The 21,492-nt window shown below is 49.2% G+C and overlaps 1 protein-coding gene across 13 annotated transcripts in view; it reads right to left on the bottom strand.

The window, feature by feature from the left end:
• CAMK2G (calcium/calmodulin dependent protein kinase II gamma) overlaps positions 1–21,492 on the bottom strand; it is a 58,981-nt gene that overhangs the window by 30,240 nt on the left and 7,249 nt on the right. For 11 of the 13 annotated variants that reach the window (XM_049854994.1, XM_049854997.1, XM_049854996.1 and 8 more), the window contains exons 3-6: positions 15,486–15,545; positions 3,727–3,781; positions 2,591–2,656; positions 79–151 (exon numbers count right to left, since the gene is read on the bottom strand). In XM_049854994.1, coding sequence (XP_049710951.1) covers positions 79–151; positions 2,591–2,656; positions 3,727–3,781; positions 15,486–15,545 — 254 coding nt within the window. Of the gene's footprint in view, positions 1–78; positions 152–2,590; positions 2,657–3,726; positions 3,782–15,485; positions 15,546–16,519; positions 16,719–21,492 lie in introns of those variants that run through there. The other 2 variants (XM_049855004.1, XM_049855003.1) reach the window with 2 other exon arrangements.

Here is a 21,492-nt window from a genome sequence, read left to right as displayed (position 1 = left end):
CCGCAGTACCACTATCTGGCACCAGGTGGCGCCAAAGCACCACAAGTGGGAGCCAGGGCAGGGGCGCCTAAGTAGTACCTTCAGGTCCCGGTGGACAATATCATGCTGATGGATGTGGTTAACACTCTCCAGAATCTGATGTATACAGTGGCTGAAAAAGCAGAAGGAAAAGAAATGCCAGTGCAGGGTTAAACCACCCATCCATGACTACACACGGTAACCCTGGGTCACAAGTTCACAGGGAATCATTGAACAATGAGCAAGAAGGCATCTTGGACATCATCTAGTTCAACCTCGTTTTACAGATAAGGAAACTGAGGACCAGGCAGATTAAGTAGCTTGTTCAGGGTCACCTGCGAGGCAACAGCAGAGAGACTAGAACAGGGGTCTCACCATGCCTCCTGTTGACTGTGGAGGCCCAACACAACCAGCTAGCGTCTAAGACCTCAGGGAACACTCCATGCTCATGAAAAAGGGGAGACCAACCAAGCCCTTCCTCCTTTCTCTTTTTCCCAACAACAACTTTGTTCTTGGAGAAGAGGCTTGTGGTGGGAACTAAGGAAGCAAAGTCCAACCCATGCTGTTTTGGGGGTGGGTGTGCTCATTCATTCATTTAAACGTTTACTGAGGGCCTATACGGCATTGTGCTTGGAACACAAGATACAAAGACACATCAGACCCAGTGGCTGCCCTGCAGTTTATCATCCACATCTAGGAGGCGAGATAAAACAGATAAAATACATACAGACAGCTTTGACCTTTGAGGAACAATGTACTTAAGAGTGGTCCAAACAGGGCACCTCAGGAGCATTTCTGATAGTGCTTTTGCATAGAAAAAAGACAAACTAACCCAGAGTCATATTCAGGGGCTGATTCTTCAATCAAGTTGCTCACCTTGCAAACCACTCTGTTATGTGTGCAGTTCAAACTCCCAGCAGTGAGCGTGAGATGTCTAGAGCAGTGGTTTTGAAGTGAGGTGGGGGTGGAGAGGGGAACAATGATTTTGCTCCCCACCCTCACCCTGACAGGCAGCAATGTCTGGAGACATCCCTAGTTGTCACATCTGGGGGGTGGGCTGGGGTGGGTGGAGCTACTGGCATCAAGCAGATAGACCCAGGGATGCTGCTAAACATCCTAAAATGCACAGGACAGCCCCCACAATGAAGAATTATCCAATCCAGGGTGTCAACAGCGCTGAGGCTGAGAAACTCTGTCCTAGAGAATGGGGCCACAGTCGTCAAGAGCTGCCAGGTACATGAAGCAGGCAGGCAGGGTGTCCAGGTATGCTGGGCTAGGTGGTCTGACTTGCTATGCCTTTCTCTCAAATCTGATGCTGGGGCTCTCACAAGAGCCAAGGGGTCTAAAGGGGTCTTCCTGAGCCTCTGGGGGCTGAGGCTCAGGCCTCACAGGACACAGCTGAAGAGTGGGCCAGAGAGACTCTCAGACTGGGCCGAAGAGGCAAGTCTCCACAGAAATGTATAATTAGAACAGAGCAGGGCTAGCAGGGAGAGCCTTCTGGCCAAAAATGGCAAAAATGCGAAGTGTCCCAGCAGAGCCAGGCCAAGCCCACTGGTACAGTCACCCTCCCCCTCCCCCCCCCCCAGGGGCCCTGAGCTATCACCGCCTCCTCCTGCCTCCTCCCACCCCTGGCTTGGTCCTCCCCTGCTGGCACTGGAATTCATCTCCCCACTTGAGAATTCTTCCTGAGGCTGAAGCATCTGAAGTTGATCAGCAAACACTGGTCTCTCAGGGTTGAGAAATTCGTGAGGAAGCTATACTCCCCCACTCTCGAGAGGCAGCCAGAGCTGCCACATAAGCCAGATAAGCTGTAGGCAGGATGATCAAAACCAGGTTGTAAGGATATCGCCCTCAGAGAAAAGCCGGCACCGGGGGAGGAGCCGAGGCGGGAAAGCGCCTGAGAGCTATGGGTGGGAGAATACTGTTGTGTCACACGGAGGAGCTGCCAGGGCTTCTAGGGAGGATGGGGGCTGTGGGGTGCAGTCAAGAGACAAGGTGATGGAGACTGACATCTCCAAGAAGATTCCAAATGGACTGCTAACCCAGAGGTCTACACTCCTCGGGACAGAAACCGTGTTTTCTCCATCTCTGGGTCGTCCCCAGCACCTCAGCTCAGTGCCTTGTATACACTGTTGTTGTTAGTTGCCATCAAGTTGGCTCCGACTCATGGCGACCCCATTATGTGCACAGCAGAACTGCTCCACAGGGTTTTGTGCCACTAAGACTTGTCAAAGGAAAGGGAGGGGGGCAGGGAGGGGTCTTGGATATGCTCAGAAATGTACAAGAATGCAAAGAAAAGGTATTTCTGGGGGTGACAGGATGAAAGAGCTTTTAAGAGCTTTGTAAAAAATTGATCTGGGAGCGCTGAATTTTAACTTTATATGGCCCCCACAATGCACCCCTGGTCCAGCTCTATAGAATCTTTCTCCAGACAAGTACTCCGTAATCTTCCCACAGACTATTTAAATAGGCACCATGCCTGGTCCCCTAAGGAGGCCAAGGTTTATTTCAATCCCAAACCCCAGGTCTAGACTAGAGGCCTCATCAAACCCAGGGTGGCTTCTTGCCTCACCTGGCATCAGCTTCACTGTAGTACTCTCTGGCCACGATGTCTTCAAACAGTTCTCCCCCAGTAACACTGCAACCAAAAGAGGAAGAGGGTCAGGGGAAGCGAGGGCCAGGCGGCCAACCCCAACGTCCAACCAGGTAACAGTCCCATCATAGAATACCTCTTAGAGAAACCCCAACTCAACACACATTTCGTCTGAGAGTTCAGAACACACTTGATACTTCAATTACGTGGGGCCCCGCCATAGGGTACCATGATCCCTCCCTTCCTTCTGGACATTTCTTCTTCTGTAACTTACAGATTACCTAATACCCAGGTAGACACAAAGATATGATGATCTAAAATAACCAGTCTATACAGAAAGTAGGGAGCCCTGATGGCACAATGGTTAAGAGCTACAGCTGCTAACCAAAAGGTCGGCAGTTTGAATCCATCAGCTGCTCCTGGGAAACCCTATGGGGCAGTTTCTACTCTGTCCTATAGGGTCGCTGTGAGAGTCGGAGCTGACTCGACGGCAACAAGTTTCATTTGTTTTTTTTTTTTAAATGCAGAAAGTAATAGCTGTTTTTTGAGGCCAGTGTGAATACTAAGCTCTGGCTGCCATGGAGGACAACTACAGCTCAAGAATAAGAAGACCAAGGACAGAGAGAACCAACCCTGAAAATACTGGAGAGGAGTTTCCAGGAGGTGAAGAGCCATTTTTAAGATATTAAACCACAACCAAAGTGAAGGAGAGACCAAGTGGAGCCCAGTTTTTGACTAATAAAAGCGACCTTCTATTTTCCAGAATTTTTAAGATCATGCAAAGAGCTGTGTTCTCTAATTCCACTGAGTTGATACACCACAAACAAGAAAAAAGTGTTTGCAGAGGAGTGCTGCAGAACAGAAATGCTAGAGCAAGGCCACTGCTGGGGTTCTGAGACTCAGGGAGACACTGAGGGAGCAAGAGGACCCCCTTCAGGGGCTTTGGGCAAGCAACGCACCCCATTACCAGGAAGCTCAAAATCAAATCCTTCCCTTCAGCAAAGGAGAGGGTCCCTTGGCACAGGCTGTGGACTCAGCTCAAGTGTCTTTTCAAGCCTTCATCTTGAGCCAGCTGGAGGGAAAGGCCCCCCACACCCTCAAAAAGTGGCACTTACAGGTCAAACACGAGGTAGTGAAACCCTTCTTCAGAAATACTGTCATGGAGGCGCACTGCAAGAGAGGAGAAGGGGACAGAGATTAACAGAGAGAAAATGCCGAAATCCTATTCCTCTCCTTGGCAGCCCACCCCCACCCTGACCTGTGGGCCTCACTGAAGTGTTCATGAGAAGCAGCAACATGTCAACGCCCCCAAGTCCAAGGCTACACATCGAGGGAGGGAGAGGTGCACTCAGACCTCCCCTCCCCCGTTTCTGGCCACCACCTCAGACTGCCTCGGACACAGGCGAGAGACAAGCTTTGTGGCTAAGAAGTAAGATGAAGAAAAGCAAAAACCCTTCCAGAGGGGCTAGTCCTTAGGCAGGTGGTCCTGGGATAATGACCCATGACAATGAAACACCTGGTGTCTCAGTAGGAAAGAGTGGTGTGCGATGGAAAGCAACAAGACGATGGAAAGCAACAAGACGGAGAGCCTGAGAGCCCCCTCAGAAAAGTAAACAAGAGGAGAGCAATTCCACTCCTAGGGATAAACCCCAAAGACAAAAGCAGACACTCAAGGAGATACATGCGCACCAATGCTCACTGTAGCACTATTCACAATAGTCAAGAGGTGGAAACAGCCCAAATGTCCATCAACAGATGAATGAATGAACAAAATGCGGTACAACGGAATATTACTGTGTCATACAGAGAAGGAAGTCCTGATACATGCTATAACATGGATGGACCCTGAGACCATTATGCTGAGTGAAATAAGGCAGACACAAAAGGACAAATATTCTAGACCCCACTGACTCTCTATGTATTTGCTAGAAAAAGCAAATACATAGAGATCGAAGTTTATTAGTGGTTACCAGGGGCTGGGAGGAGAAGGGAATGGGGAGGTGTTACTTAAGGGGCATGAAGTTTCTGTTTAGGGTGATGGAGATGTTTTGGAAACGGACAGTGATGGCGGTAGCACAGTACAGTAAATGTAATTAATGTCACTGAATTGAACACTTAAAAATAGTTCAAATGGAAAAAAAAAAAAGAGAAATGCACAAGAGAATTAAAGGGAAGGGAAGAAGATGGAAAGGCAGGGCCTGGCATGTGAAGCAAGGATGACTGGGGGCTGGATGGTGAGCCCAGGGAGCAACGGGCACACAATCAGGCGACAATAAAGGCGATGGAAAGGAACGTTTATTCAGTGCTCACTATGTGCCAAGCCCTGTGCTAGACTCTTCACATATATTACAGATTTCATAAGCATTTATTGAGTGCCTACTGTGTGCTGGGCTGCTGGGCTCTTGGTTAGGTGGTAGGAATTCAGGAGGGGCGAACAGATCCCTACCCAGAGGAGGTTATTTTTCTTACATCCAAGCTATGATGAGAGCTAGTCCCATTATACAGATGAGAAAATTAGAGGCTCAGAGACATAAAGTATCTTGCCAAAGGTCAAAGGGCTTCTAAATGGTGGATCACGGCGTGAACCCAGATTTCTCTGAACACAGAAACTGCTTCCTATAAGAAATGTGGGGCAGCCCATACACCCAGGCAACGAAGCAACAAAGCCAGGAGACAGCTCCTGAATGTGCCTACGACAGCATGACAGAGCGCCCAGAAGGGCACCATTCACCGACTGCAAGAAAAGGCTGGCGAGCTCCCTGCCCCCAGAGCTCTTGGGCAAAACACCAAACTAATGTCTCCTGAGGTCTCTTCTTTAAGCTTTTGCCCACAGAGCCCCCTCTGGGTTAAATGCCAACCCCTGAGCATCATCTAACGCAAACACAACCCGGTGCTCGGGTGCCTTGGCCAAGTGTTCCCACTATGCTGTCACTTCCCTCATCTGAACTCTCTTGATGGGGGACTTCTGATCCAAAGGGCTCCCTCTGGCCTTTACTCCAAATCCTCGGAGGTTCACGGCCACCTCCAGGAGCACTTAAGAAATGGCCAGACACCAAACCAACTGGTGAAGTTCTTGGCTACAGAGAAGTCACCAAGTCTCTCCCTTGGCAGGCTGGGACTGCTGACCATACTGAGCAGCAGCTCTGCTCCTGTTGTTAGATGCACCACCTCCCATCACGGCCCATGCAATGGAGGCAGTTCCCATCTCTGTAGCCCCATGCTGTTCCTTGCCTGCCAAATGAGGAATGGGAGGCCTGCCAGGGCTGGAACCAGGTCCTAATGACTGTTTATACTTCATGTTGCCTACCTTTTTTGAGCTGATCTGGTTACCCAATCCCACAATTCCACCCCAAACTCAGTATTTCTGTGATTTACCAACAGGGTCAAAGCGGGCAGCTCCTCTCCTAATATGGCTACTCAAATCGTTCTCTCTGCACTCTGGTGAGCTCACACTTCTCTAGACCTGCAGACAGATGACGGAGGGGGGCTTTTAGGGCAGATGAAAGGAGCAACAGCCAGGCTCCTTCCTCTCCCATCCAAACCACCCCTGCACGCACAACCTAGCTGCTGCGCAGTCCTGCCGTCCTCCTCCGCATCGTGCCTCTCTGGTCTCACTTGGTGCCTCACGCAGAGTCCTGCTGCAGCTGCTGCTCTCTCGCTTCCAAAAGTCCTTTCCATTTAATTAAAAATTTGCTATTAAAAAGCATTAAAGTGTGTAATACAAATAATCCCCTGGAAATCAGCTGTCCCAGAAGCTGAAGACTGGCTCCATTAGGAAGCTGACTAACAGCCGCAGGATGGGGAACTAATAGGACAGCAGGTACGATGCTAACAGCCGCTCCCGGAAGTCCTGCCGCCCAGCCCTGCCCGGGCCTGGCCCTGAGCCTGGCCTCACCCGGACCCCCCAGGCCGCCCCCCCCAACCCCGGCACAGCAGGACTGACAACAGGGCAAAAAAGCACAGGCACCCATGCCAATGCCCAGACATGGAGACATTGGCTAAGAAAAACACCCTCGTTGGTCCTTCTCCAGGAAGGCCACACACAGAGCCCAGGTGGGAGGAGGCCCGGGTAGCTGGGAATTAAAAGAGAAGGTGCAGCAAGGGAAGCTGATCCTTCCCGGCCACCCAGCCCAGAGCAAAGCTTTGATGTGTGCCGCTGCCGAGGAGGGTACCCGCCAAGGCACAGAGAAGTGCCCATGTCTGAGTAACACCGCGGCATTATTTTCATTCGAATTTGTAAAGAGAATGAAGAGGGAGCTGGGGATAAGAGGAAAAACCTGACCACACCATTCTAAGTCCCTACCTAGCAGATTCTTGATAATAATGATCAAAATTACAATAACCAACCCTTATCTGAGCTGTCTCAATGCACCAGGCATCATGCCAAGCACTTTACATGTGCTGTTTTATTTAACCCTTACATTAACTCTGTGGGGCAGTACTACTATTACTTGCTTCTGACAGAGGGTAAACTGAGGCTCAAAGAGAAACTTGGCCAAGGTCACACCAAGTGGCAGAACTGGGATGTGAAGCCAAGGCAAGCTGCCACCAAAATTCTTGACATTACAGAACCACGAGGGAGTCACTTTCTCCACTCTCCTGGGCAAAGGGGCTCCAATCTGTCCCCATTAGCCCTGGACATTGTGATTCCTACAAATTCATTCCTTTGACAACTGCTTATTAGGCACCTACGCTGAAGCAACCTGACTACAGTCATGGCACCGGCTACCGGCATGAAGCATGAAGCTGACGTGGCTGCGAACACACACACGTCCCTGCCACCACGGAGCTTCCAGGACAATGGAGAAGACAAGCTCTAGACCAGCAGTTACACAAATGTTGTTAGCTGCTGTTGAGCTGGCACCCCGACTCATGCTGACCCCATGAACAACGGAACGAAATGCTGCCGGGTCCTGCGCCATCATACGATTGGCTGTGGATTGGACCATTGTGATCTACAGGGTTTTCACTGGTTGATTTTCAGAAGTAGCTCGCCAGGCCTTTCTACCTAATCTGTCTTAGTCTGGAAGCTCTGCTCATACCTGTTCAGCATCACAGCAACATGCAAGCCTCCACTGACAGATGGGTGGTGGCTGCCCACGAGGTCCACTGGCCGGGAATGGAATCCAAGTCTCCCGCGTGGAAGACGAGAATTCCATCACTAAACCGCCACTGCTTCACACAAATATTTAACTAACCACAACAGTGCTGCGGGCTATGAAGTAGAAGTAAAGGGTGTTATGAATGTGTGGAATAACATAATCTGACGTTCAGTCCACTCCACGTTCGAGAGTGAGGTCACCAAAGTCAAAGAGGGCCAGGCAAAGTCTAGAGAACATAAAGATCTGGGAAAATGATGTATCTTTGCATTTCTGCAATACACTTAATTATTGTTCTTTAAAAGCTGGGGAAGGAAGGATGGACAGGCTAAGACATCTAAATATCTTTTCTTGATGTTTTATACCTTTAGGGACTGACAAGGTCACAGCCCAAACATTGTGGCTATTTACAACCAACAATATTCCACATTTTAACTAACAAATCTTTATCAAAAAAGCACTGAAAAAGGTGTCACTGTTAAAAATGCAGCTTGCTAAATAGGAGACACATTATGCATTTGTCAAAACCCAGAGAACCATACAATAGAGAGCAAACCCTGACGCAAACCATGAATTTTAGTTAATGACGATGCATCACTTCAACACGTCAACAACAAAAAGGCCAACAATCCAGTCAAAAAAAGGGCGAAGGACATGAAGAGATGCTTCACCAAAGAGGACATTCACGCAGCTAACAAATACGTGAAAAGATGCTCTCAATCATTAGCCATTTAGAGACGTGCAAATCAAAACTATGTGCAATGAAATACCACCTCACCCCTGCAAAAACGGCGATGATGAAAAAGCAAACAAACACTGGCGAGGTAGTGGGGGGACTGGAACTCTTATGCATTGCTGGTGGGGTTGTAAAATGGTACGACCACTGGGGAAAACAGTATGACATTTCCTCAAAAATCTAGAAATGGAAATACTTTATGATCCAGCAATCCCACTCCTAGGTAAATATCCTAGAGATATAAGAGCTGTCACACAAAGAGACATATGCACACCTATGTTCACTGCAGGATTATTCACAATAGCAAATGAAACAACCTAAGTGCCCATCAACAGATGAATGGATAAACAAATTGTGGTACACACATAAAATGGGATACTATACAACTATAAAGAACAATGAGGAGTTCGTGAAATAAAACATGGATGAATCGGGAGGACGTTATGCTGAGTGAAATAAGTCAATCATAAAAAGACAAATATTTCATGGACTCACTTTTACAAGAAGTCAAGAATGGGAATATATACGGAAAGCAACATTCCTTGATGGTTACCAGAGATGGGAGAGGGAAGGAGGGGAAATCACTTTCTAGATAGCAGACACTTGTTATTTTGGGTGATGGAAAAGGCAAATCCAGTATGGGTGAAGTCTGCAGAACTTGTCTGAGATAAATGAAGCCACTGAGAAGTACATAATAATATGGGACAATTTTGTTAAATGCTATAATGTACAATTTTGCAACAACAAGAGTAACCAAAAAAAAAAAAAAAGGTGTGTGGTTACACAGGTAGACATTATGCGTATATGTATACAGGAAAACACATATGAGTATATGGGTGTGCACGTATCTGTAGGCACATATACACACATATTTATGAGTGCTGCACATATACTCAAATATATAATAAACTACATGGGGGAACAGTTATAGATACTTCCTAGACATAACCAAACACCTCGTCGTGGGATTGGATTATTGGGCTTGAAGGCTTGAGACCATAGTCTCATGGGACCATTTGGTCAACTGGCATAACATAATTCAAAAAGGTAACTTTCTACATCCTAGTTTGGTGAGTAGTGCCTGGAGTCTTAAAAACTTCCAAGTGGCCATCTAAGATACAACTATTGGTCTCTACTCGTCTGGAACAAAAGAGAAGGAAGGAAACCAAAGACTCAAAGAAGAAACTAGTCCACAGGACTAACAGCCCATATACCCACAGCCTCATCTGGTCTGAGACCAAGAACTAGATGGTACCCACTACCACACCAGCCGTTCTGACCAGGGACACAATACAAGGTTCCAGTTAGAAAGGGAGGAAAATGTAGAACAAAAAAATTCCTAAAAAAGGCCAGTAGAGACTAGAGGAACCCCCGAGGCTATCACTCTAAGATACGCTTTAAATCTGGACCTGAAGCCACTCCCAGAGGTCATCTTTCATCCAAATAACAGATTGATAAACAATATTGCCCTTGAGTTACCGTGTGCCCTTAAATAATCACCTTTGAGACCAAATGGTCAACATTTACCCTAAAACAGAGATGAGAAATTAAGAAGGGGCAGGGAAGCCAGATTAACAGAAGCAGAACAAAAAGAATGGAAATAATGAGAATACCGACACATTGTGAAAAATGTAACCAACGTCAGGGAACAAGTTGTATAAAAAATGTTAAATGGGAACCTAATTTGCTATGCAAACTTTTACCTGAAACAGGACAAAACATATTTTTTAGAAAGTATCAATATTGGTTCATCAACTGTAACAAATGTATCACAGGAATGCAAAGTGTTAATACGAGAAAAACACTCAGGGGAGAGGAGGTACATGGGAATTCTTTATACTTGCTGCACAATTTTTCAGTAAACCTAAAACTGTTCTAAAAAATAAAGTCTATTTAAAAAAAAAAAGTCTGCAATCTAGGTCAATTGGCATAACAAAGTTTATTAAGAAAATGTTCTGCATCCCACTTTGCTGAGTGTGTCTGGGGTCTTAAGAGCTAGTGAGCGGCCATCTAAGATACATCAATAGGTCCCAAACCACCTGAAGCAAAGGAGAATGAAGAACACCAAAAATACAAGGAAAATATTAGCCCAAAAGACAGAAAGGGCCACACAAACCAGAGACTCCGCCAGCCTGAGACCAGAAGAACTAGATGGTGCCCTGCTACCACCGATGGCCACTCTGACAGGGAACACAACAGAGAGTCCCTGATGAAGCAAGAGAAAAACGGGTTGCAGAACTCAAATTCTCGTAAAAGATAAGACTTAATGGTCTGACTGAGACTGGAGGGACACCAGAAGACATGGCCCCCAGGCTATCTGTTAGCCTAGAACTGAAACCATTTCCAAAGCCAACTCTTCAGACAAAGATTAGACTGGACTATAAGACATAAAATGATACTCGTAAAGATACTGCTTCTTAGCTCAAGTAGATACATCAGACTAAATGGGCAGCTCCTGTCCGGAGACAAGATGAGAAGGCAAAAAGGAACGAGAGCTGGTTGAATGAACACGGGAAATCCGGGGCAGAGGGGCAGAAAGAAATGTGCTGTCACATCACAGGGAGAGCAACTAGGGTCACATGACAATGTGTGTATACGTTTTTGTATAAGAAACTAACTTGAACTGTAAACTTTCACTTAAAGCACCAAAAAAAAAAATAAAAGCCTGCAGCAAAAATACAGTAGGAAGGCGGTCCTGTAGCCAGGGTAGGCGGGTGGGAGACTGAGGATGGGGATTTAGGAGCTGCAGTTATGATTCAATGTTTCCTTCTTTTTCTTTGCAACTGTTTTTGCTACATTGAAAAAAAAAAAAACACAGTTGCCACCAAGTAGACTCCGACTCCTAGCGACCCCATGCCTGTCAGAATAGAACTGTGCTCCACAGGGTTTTCAATGGCTGGTTTTTTGGTGGCAGATCACCAGGTCTTCTTCCAAGGCACCTCTGGGTGGACGCAAACCTCCAATCTATCGGTTAGTAGCTGAGTGCGTTAACTGTTAGCTTCATGGGCCCTGAGCCCAAGGCAAAGGGCAGCCCAGCCTGAGTTAACTTGTGACCTGAGTTGGGACAGGAGGTCTGGAAGAGATCACCTCCAGGAGCTAGAATCTCTGTTTTCATCATCTCCATTTCCTGGCCCTCCTTTGTTCGCTAAATCCTCTCACAGCAGCCACGCCAGGAAGGGGTCACAGATGAGGAAAAAAAGGTGCAGGCAGGTTAAATAACTCGCCAGAGGTCACAGTGACTAACCAGCAAATCCCTGATTCAAGCTGGGTGGATATGACACCAAAGCCCCTACCACAGACCTTTGCTCCTGCAAGTCTGGTCCAGTGACCCGCAGCATCATGTAGAGACTGCTGGACACGCAGAATTCCAGGCCCCACCCCAGGCTTGCTGAGGTGGAATTTTAACATGATCCCTAGGTGATTCACACGCACATTAAAGTATGAGAAGTGCTGCTTTAAACCACAAGGGTGGAAACTGCTGGGGCTGCTCTGCACGTAGGAAGACAGAGTCTATTCATTAGAGGGATTTAGAGCAGGGAGCAGGCAGATCACAGGTAAAACACACTCCACTCAGACTTCTATCAGCACCACAGCGTCTGCTCCTCTCAACTCCCCACCTCTGGCTACACTCCCAGGGCCGCTTTGAGTTCGTTCAGCAGCCTCGTAACCAACAGGCTTTTAACTCCTCGTACGGGATCTCTCTTAGGGAGGCAACAGGAGTACCTCACCCCTTGTACCAAATAACCAGTTGCCATCATGTCAACACCAACTCATGGCGACCCCATGTGTGTCAGAGTAGAACTGTGCTCCATAGGGTTTTCAGTGGCTGAGTTTTCAGAATTAGATTGCCAGGCCTTTCTTCTGAGGCACCCCTGGGTGGACTCAAAATTCCAACCTTTCAGTTAGCAGCCAAGCACATTACTGTTTGCACCACCCAGGGACTCCTTGCAACAAACACCCCTTCTAAATTCAATTGCACCCTCTGCTCTCAGCTTCCACAACCTTGCACCAGTCTCGGGTTGGTTTGCTCATAGCCCTACGGGATAGAGTTAAAGAGGTAGGAGCCAAAAGGACCACGGCTCTGAAGGAGGGGGCAGCAGGACAGAGGAGAGGAATAGCGAATTAAGGACACAAATGGCCTCCTCCTTTCCTGCCATAGCCAGGTCCGGATTCATGGCAACCCTGCCTCCTGGACCCATCTCCTCGAGCCCTCATTCCCACCAGAAGCCAGAAAGCCCGGCCAGCCAGCTGCCCTGCTTCACCCTTCCATCTCCCTGCCCTTGACCCTGAACTCAGACCAGTATCTCTCAGGATTGGGGAGTGGTACTGAAGAGGGAACAGCTCTAGACCATCAGATTCTGACAAGGTAATCATCTCTTGTGTGGGCATTCCTGAGTCTTGCTGCCTTCTTAACAGAGCAGGACGCTGGGACAGACTGTTCCTCTGCATGCCTTTATTCTGGGCTAGGGCAGGTGGTCAAAGGAAAGGGCTACCAAACCAAATGGAGGCCCTGGGTGGTGCAAATGGTTAACGGCTTGGTTGTTAACTGACGGGCTGGAGGTTCGAGTCCACCCAGAGGCACCTCGAAAGAAAGCCCTGGTGATCCGCTTCCAGAAAAAAAAAAAAATCAGCCATTGAAAATGCTACGGAGCACAGCTCTACTCTGACACACACGGGGTCGCCGTGAGTCGGAACCGACTTGCCTCGAGGGCAAATGGTTTTACTTGGACATGAAACCTAACACAGTTTTAAGAGGTCAAAAAGTACACATTTAATTTCTAGAAATACATAAAAACAAGACTAGGACTTTTTCCAGCTTGAATCTTTCCTGTTTGTTTCTCAATTGTCTTTATCACACCCTGACCCTTCCACGGTCAAACCCATCTCAGGTGATGCAGACAGAGCTCTGCGTCCTGCATTTCCTGTCCCTTGCTCTCTGTGTGCACGGGTGGTCGTCATTGCTGGGGAAGTTGATCAAAAGGAGCAAAAAGGAAGGGAAGTCACTGTCCTCAGACCCTGAGACCCAGGACTGGAACACCAACATGGGTCTGTCTGTGTGCTAGTGGATGGCTTTAATCACTCACACGCTTTTTCTTCCTGTTCTGAACTTCTACGTCAGAGGTCACAAACTCAGAAAGCCTCCAGGGCCTCGCAGGTAATGGGAAGGTAACATAAGAGGGAGTGGCCAAGACAGTGGCCAATGAGTGAAGTGGGCAGCCACTGCTCCTCTCCAGCTGACTCTGTCCATGCACAGGTGCAGGCTCCAAAGAGCCAACCCTTCTGGTTTGAAAGACCAGGAAATAAAAGATTTTTAAATGTGAAATCTCCTTGTTTTTAAATATTGGCAGATAATAACATTTTTAGACTATGGAGCCAGCCAAATAAAACATGCCCGAATTTGTGACTGCTGCCTAGGTGGTGCAGATGGTGCGTGTGCAATTTCTAACCCAAAGGTTGATGGTTTGAACCACCCCTCACCCTGTGGTACCATGAAAGAAAGGCCTGGTGATTTGCTCCCATAAAGATCACAGCCAAGAAAACCTTATGGAGCAGTTCTACTCTGTAAGACATAGGGAGACATGGCGTCACTATGAGTCAGAATCAAATCAATGGCAATGGGTTTTTTTTTTTTGGTTCTGTACTCTGTCCTATAGGGTCACCATAAGTTGGAATCAGCTGGACAGCAACACGTTTGGGTTTTTACAGGTGTTCTTCTCCACTGTGCCGCAGCAACCAATAGGCAACACATTGGTCCCCACTGTGCTGTTTTTGGAGAGGGTCTGACCTCAGAGACCACCCAGAAGCTCCAGGCATTCCATGACCAGGACCTAGAGGTTGAAAGGTGCTGGCTCCATGGGACACACTGCACCAGGCACAGCCAAGCTCTGCCTCCCCAATCTGCTTCAGGCGAAATCCAAGCTGCTGATTTCGATCTATAAAGCCCTGCATGGTTTAAGTTCTGGCTACCTCAGAACTGTTCCTGTCCCGTTGGGCTGGAGTATGACCTCGGCTCTTCCACACAAGAGCTCAGGTCGAGCATTCCAGCCCAAGATCCGGGAAGCCAGAGGTTGGGTAATTTTGGAGGAAGCAACAAGCTTCAGCAAGTCGCTTCACAGCCTTTGCCACCAACCAGGCAGCATGGCCGGCCTCGGGGGCACCATGGGAGCCCCCAGATATTGAGGTCATGCCTAAGAAGCAAAGAACACACGTTGTCCTTTGTGATGACTCAGGGCTTTCAGGGAAAACCTAGGAGATGTGGCCTGCTCTACCTCAAGTCAAGACCAGGGTTTCTGCTTAGACATTGCAGCCAGCCCAGTTTCTGTCCGTTCTTCTGCAAAGAGCACTAAATCAGGGCCAACTATTTTGCCAAAGACCATTTCAGCCAAACAATGTAAAGCTGAGCGGGAGTGGGCTGTGGCAGGCAAACCTCCTCAGGCTTTAGAACAAGGAACAATGCACTCTTGTCCCCCAGCAGGGTGGGAGCAGAGAGAAATCCTCTTCATTTCTCTCCTTCCCCATCCGAGTGGCTCTGCCATCCCCTCTGCAGAGAGGCCAGGCAGGCGGGCAGCTGGCTTTCCTGGCCGTGGGGAGGACAAACAGGGGCGCCATGGAAACCCCAGAGCGTAAGCGACACTGCAGCAGGAACAAAACTCTGTCAAGTCCAGAAACAAAATCCTGAGCCTTTCATGATGGCCATGGACAGCCCCCAGTGCGGGAAGCTGGCAGGTTCCTAGCCCAGAGCCTCACACACTGCAGGCCCTGGAAGTCAGCCCAGAGAAGGAAAGAAAAGAGGGAGAAACCTATTCTGATACCTCATACCCGAGCCCCGAGATGCACGGTGGGGATGGAGATACTCGGGTCTCTATGTTAGAATGCCCTGCCGTTCCGAGCAAGACACAGCTGCTATCCTGTCTGAGCAAAAAAAAATGCACCAGGCGAAGACCCACAGACAGAGGGGCTTCCACAGATAAAAGAAATGGCCCTCTGTTCTCCCCACCGCCTACAAAATACCCAAGAAGCTCTGTGCAGGGACACTTACCAATGTTTGGATGTTTCAAAAGTCGGCATATTCGAGCTTCACGTTCTAGTTTCTGGTGATCTAAAAGCAGGAGAGAAAAACCAAAGCCATCAACCACGCATTGATCAACCTGGCCAGTCATTCCTTCAATTCTTAGTCACCAACTATGCACTTTTACGTTTTGCCAAATTAATGCAACGTGTCACAGTAAACCTGCAAGACAGGTCTTATGAGCATTTTTTCCAGGTGAGAAAGTGACTTAGGGTAAGCACCTGAGCCAGCAAGTGGCAGAGCTGGGATTTGAATCCAGGTCTGTAACTCAAAACTCTCGTGCTCTTTCCACTACAACAGGGATTTCATTGGGGCAGGGTTTCCAGTATCTCTTTCTTGTTAGGAACACCAATAACAGCTAACTTTTATTGAGCACTTACTGTTTGGAAACCCTGGTGGCGTAGTGGTTAAGTGCTACAGGTTGGCAGTTCAAATCCGCCAGGCACTCCTTGGAAATTCTATGGGGCAGTTCTGCTCTGTCCTACAGGGTCGTCATGAGTCGGAATCGACTTGACGGCAGTGGGTTTTGGTTGGTTTTACTGTGTGGCTAAGCACTACATCAAGAACTCTGCACATATACCCTCTTATTTAATCCTTATAAGCAACCTCGAAGTATAACGATGAAGACGATAATGATGATGATAAAAAAAATAATACAAAACCCAGTCGCTGTCGAGTTGATTTTGACTCATGGTCACCCCACGTGTGTCAGAGTAGAACTGTGCTCCACAGGATTGTCAGTGACCAATTTTTTTTTTTAGAAGCAGATTTCCGGGTCTTTCCTCCACAGCATCCCTGGGTAGACTTGAACCTCTAACCTTTCTGTTAGCAGGCAAGCCCATTAACCATTCGTACCACCTAGGGACTCCAAATAATAATAACACTTATTGAGAGCTTGCTTCAACACCAGGCAGACACATCTTTTAGTTTATCATCATTACAACCCTATGAGATAGGTACTATCATTACGCCCATTTCACAGAAAAAGAAACTGTGACACGAACCCTGTTTCTCCCCAGGATTCTCTTGGCCATCTGCTGCTGGGATTTCCGACCTCTGGGCACACAGCAGGCTCGGGGGTTATTCTGCATTGGTGAAATGACCAGGGCCCCAGAGCCAAGTGAGCTGCATGGCCAATTCTTTCCAGAGCTCCAGAAGTACAAACAGAGGGTGCTACTCAAAGCAAGGAGGCCTAGAACCGCCCCCAGATCCCCCGTTCTCTACTTTCTGGAATCCCACCAAAAGCCATCTTCTTTAGAATGTCTCCCCTGTTCCTCTAAGCAGGCTGTGGCATCTCCCCCCTTTGCCCCCCTACCCAGTCTCCCACTGCCCGATTCTCACACTATACGTTACGGCATAGTTGTCTTTCGGTCACAAATTCTTCAAGGGGGAACCTTTCTGAGTAGTGCTTTGTAGAGATCGTCCTGCAATTGGGGGCTTAGTCTGTTCATCAGTAATAGCAGAGGCAATAACTACCATTTACTCAGCATTTACTGCACTCTAAGCAGAGGCATGGATTACTTCATTTCATCCTCACAGAAACCCTGTCAAGTAGAAGCCCAGATTAGTCCCATTACATTACAAATGAGGAAACTGAGGCTTAAAACACAAAGCCACCCACCCAAGGTCACAGCACTAGGTGGTAGATACAGGTGGTCTGAGCCTAGAGGCCTTTTTCTCCACCACTATGCTATGATGACTGGATAAATGAGAAAAGAAAAATCAGAAAGGCTCTAAGTCTTGGGGGCAGGGCCCAGTTCACCCCACTTCTCACAGGCCTAGGCAGGTGCCTTCATGTCCACACCTGCCAAGTGGTCCCTGCTTCTGTGGAAGGGGCTTCTCCACATCCTGCCTCTACCCTCAACAGTAATGAGCCTCTGTAGACCCTCCCATGCTGCCCCTCTCAACCCTCACAACAATCCGACAAGGCAGGCACTGTGATTGTCCCATTTTACAGATAAGGAAACCGAGATCCAGAGAAGTTAAGTAACTAGCCCAAGTTCCCACAGCAGAAAAGGGATAGGACTGCCAGTCTGAGTAATAGAAGGATTACAGATTAAAAGGAATTCATATTTGTTTCACCAATCACCTCTGGCTTTGTCCCAGACTTTCCTCCAATGAGAGCTCTGCTTTGTGGAGGAAGGAGGCGGGGACAGGCAGAGATTAGTTCTTGCTGCCCAGCTAATCCACCCTAGCTGCCCCAGGATCTGGGTCAGGCTTTCCTTCCCACCCTCAGCTATGGCATGACCATTGAGCAGCCCAGGAAGCAGGCCAAAAGGAACCCCAGGTAACCCCCACTCCCACATCTTCTGGGACCACTCAGTGCCAGGACCTTCAGAAGCTGGGCAGTTGAGGGGGCAGTGCTGGTACTGCCTGGTGGCTGAAGGGCTTGCTTCTTCCAGATCTGGCCTGGAGGATATTAGGCTGCCTCACCTATGGAGGTACCAAACTAGCCAGCCCCAAAGTTGTAGACCTATCTGCCCTCTTCCTGATCCCTCACCTCTCCACCCTTCACCCCAGAGCTCTCAGGCCTGGTTGCCAGGCAGGTGCGATGTGGAGATGGCAGCTGAGGGAAGGCCCAGAAGATTAATGTTTATCTTCTCCCTTAAGGCTCTTACTGGCTAATGGTTACAGCCCCACAGCAGCAACAGCACTAAAAATAAGGGTGCTCTGGTTTACCAGTGACTCAGAGTGGGGACAGGGGACACACAGACTAATGCTCCCAGCTCCTCGAAGGAGCTGCCCAGGGTCCAAAGGGCCCTCATTAGCCACTGAGTTTAACCCTAGCCCCGGTGAGTGAAGCCCCCTGTTTCAGGCACGGCCCCTAGGCTCGCCTCAGTCCTCGCTCTCACTCTAAGCCACAGAGCATGGTAACCAACATGTCGGTTTTAGAGTCAGACAGCCCTGGAGTGAGTCCCAGCGCTGCCACATCGGGCAAGTTATTAAACCCACGTGAGTCTCATTCATTCATTCCTTCAACCAAAAAATATCTAGCGAGGTCTATCTGGCAGGCACAGTTCAAGGTGCCAGGGACAAAGCAGTAAAGAAAACAGACATGGAGCCCTGCTCTCACAGAGCTGATGTTCTGGGTAGGGGGTGGGGGGGGGCAGGGGTCAAGGAGAAGAGAGAAAGAGTCATAAGAAAACCTAGGTGGTATGTCAGATGTTGTGTCAAGCGTTCTGTGGAAAAGTAAAGCAGGGAAGTTGGGAGAGTGCACATTTAAACAGGGTGGTCAGGGAAAGCCTCACCAAGGAGGTGATACCAGAGAAAGACCCCAGGAAAGGTGACAGAGTGGGCCAGGAACGTACCTTGGGGAAGAGCTTCCTCCCTTCTAAAATGGAGCTTGCTCTGAGGATTAAGGGTGGTAATACTGGTAAGCAGCAGCCCTGGTGGCACAATGGTTAAGTGTTCTGCTGATAACCGAAAGGTTACTGGTTCGAACCCACCAGCCACTCCATGGGAGAAAAGACCTGGTGATATGCTCCTGTAAAGATGACATTCTAGGAAGCCCTATGGGGCAGCTGTACTCTGTCCTAGAGGAACACGGTGAGAACTAACTCCACGGCACACAGCAAGAACGGGGGTAAAATACGCAGCACAGTAGGAGTCTCTGGGTGGTGTAAATGGTTACCGTGTTCAGCTGTTAACCAAAAGGTTGGATGTTTAAGTCCACCCAGTGGTGCCTCTAAAGAAAATCCTGATGACCTATGTCTAAACAATCGGCCATTGAACACTCTGGAGCGCAGCTCTACGGACACATACGGGTCACCCCAAGTCGGAACTGATTTGATGGAACTGCTTTTTTTTAAACTTAGCCCAGTGCCTGGCACAGAGCAAGAGCCTCCTTTCCAAGGGCCCAGGGAAAAGGTGGAGAACGTCGCCCAGGCCGGGCTTGCGGCCGTAGCTATCACCAGAGGCTTTAAGAGAGCAGGACCCACTCTCCTTCCAGCCTGGCTGGCTGGCTAGCAATGGCACCAACTGGACCCTCCCTGACCCTGGGCTTTCCGTGAAGCTCTCCATCCTCCATGGCAGCCTTCCTTGGGAGAAGGGCATTCCTCTCTGGTCTACAGCCTGCAGGTAAAGGTTAGCAACAGGGACAGAACCGCTGCCCACAGGATCCCTCTTTTTCCCTCGGCCTTGCTGGTGTGGCACCCTGCCATCCAGAAGCTCTCTGCTCAATGAGCCATGCGGTTTCTGCTACCACATCTCCCTGCCTCGTTCCACCACGCACAGCCCAGCTGTCACCCCAGCCACTCCAGCTGTTGTCTCCTGTCTCTTCCCCCCACACTTCCTGCCCTGTAATCACCTCCAGGGCTGGGAAGAAGCTAGGTGCTCCACCCCAGCAGCAGCTACATTTCAGAAACCAGTAACGGTCTGTCTTTCTCCACAGCAGGCATTGTCCTGGCTGAGCACAGCTTTCTAGCCCCAAGAGGGACGAGGCCACTGTACTGGGCCTGGGCCACAGGTAGAGGTGTCCCAGGGTGATAGCATGAAGGTGGCCACCTTCTTTGAGATACCCCTCTTCCAGTGGCCACTGAGCTGGCTCTTCCTAGGAACGGCGCAGACCTTCTAAGACCTCTTCCCATCTACCTTTCTACTGGGCTCATCCCCGCCCCCCACAGCCCAGCCCCCCCTTCCTGTTTGACAACCAGCCACTTCCCGCTTTTGCACAGGGCCACTTCCTGCCTGCCCGTGTGCTACTGCCATGGAGAGGCCCACCCCTGCCGGCCTTCAGCCCAGCTCCAACCACAGGCCTCTGCAAGGTTTTCCCCTCACAAGCAGCCATACTAATAGGAGCAGAAAACAGAAGCAGCCGTTATCAGGGACCCATTCCGGCCCTTCCCCAACAGCCTGCCCTGGGCGGAGTGAGGCCTGGGAAAACGAGGATCCCTGGAAGCCTTGCCTCTCCCACCTTCTCCCAAGTGCTTCAAGACCTGGTTTGGGGTGCTGTGAGCTTCACCGGAAGGGCAAAAAGGAGTGACCAGATGAGCCAAGGGAGGTGGAAAGAGGAAGCAGATAGCAATAGCAAGGGAGATAAGCGTGCAGCCTCAAGAGCCCCGAGACCAGAACCTGCTCCAAATGCACTTTCCTGTCCCCATAGAATAGGGTGGCCAGGGCATGGTTGGCCGCTGAGTTCACGGCCCTGCTGGAGACATGTCCACTGACTGAGTGACATTTCTCTAGAACCACAAATATGGCATTAGCTTCAAATAAGGTTCTGCTTCCACCTAAACATACAACCCTCTAGAAGTGGCACAGGCACATAACCCTACCCCAGCTAGGAGGGACCCTTCACCCTTGAGCTCTAACCTCAATGAAACCCTTGACTTTTCAAAGGATATTTCACACGTCTGTGTGGATCATGAGAAACTTCCTACAGCCATGCCTATTCAGACATTCAATGTGGGTGGCCTCATCTTGCTGCCCTTCCAAGTGGTCCCCATAAGCCTTCATTTTCAAGCAGCAGAAACCCTTGTCCGGCCCCCTCAGGCATCACTCTGAGCAGTGGAAACATGGGCAGAACAAGCACTTGGTGTCATAATTCACCTTCCCCAGCTGGCACAGGCCAGCGGGAATCTCAAGCCAGCATCTCACAGACCTCACCCTGACACGACCACACCACTTCTCTTCCTCTCCAAATTTCACACTAAAGGTGCAAAGGGTCTCTAAGCAAAAGGAAAATCTGTCTACCATGTAACGGGGGTGGGGGGGGGGTGGCGCGCAGCTTCTAATTCCTTCACACCCTTCCACCCTGGGGGCTTGTAAAGGGCTATGAAGACATTGAGACCCCCAAGGTTCTGTCCCTTAGGCCAGTGTCATCCATTCCCTTGAGCTCCACTACAGCAGGCTTAAGTGGGCGGCACTTTGGCCAATCGATCTCAAGACCAGGAAAACTTAAACTCAGGAGGGAAAGGAGAGAGGTGCCAACAAATGCCCCATCACTAAAGTCTCCTGAGCCAGCTTGGACGAAGAAAAT

This window comes from Elephas maximus, chromosome 16, assembly GCF_024166365.1.
Source record: "Elephas maximus indicus isolate mEleMax1 chromosome 16, mEleMax1 primary haplotype, whole genome shotgun sequence".
NCBI classification, from domain to species: Eukaryota; Metazoa; Chordata; class Mammalia; order Proboscidea; family Elephantidae; genus Elephas; species Elephas maximus.
The sequence above is the reverse complement of the archived record's forward strand: the minus strand, read 5'-3'. Positions and strand labels throughout refer to the sequence as shown.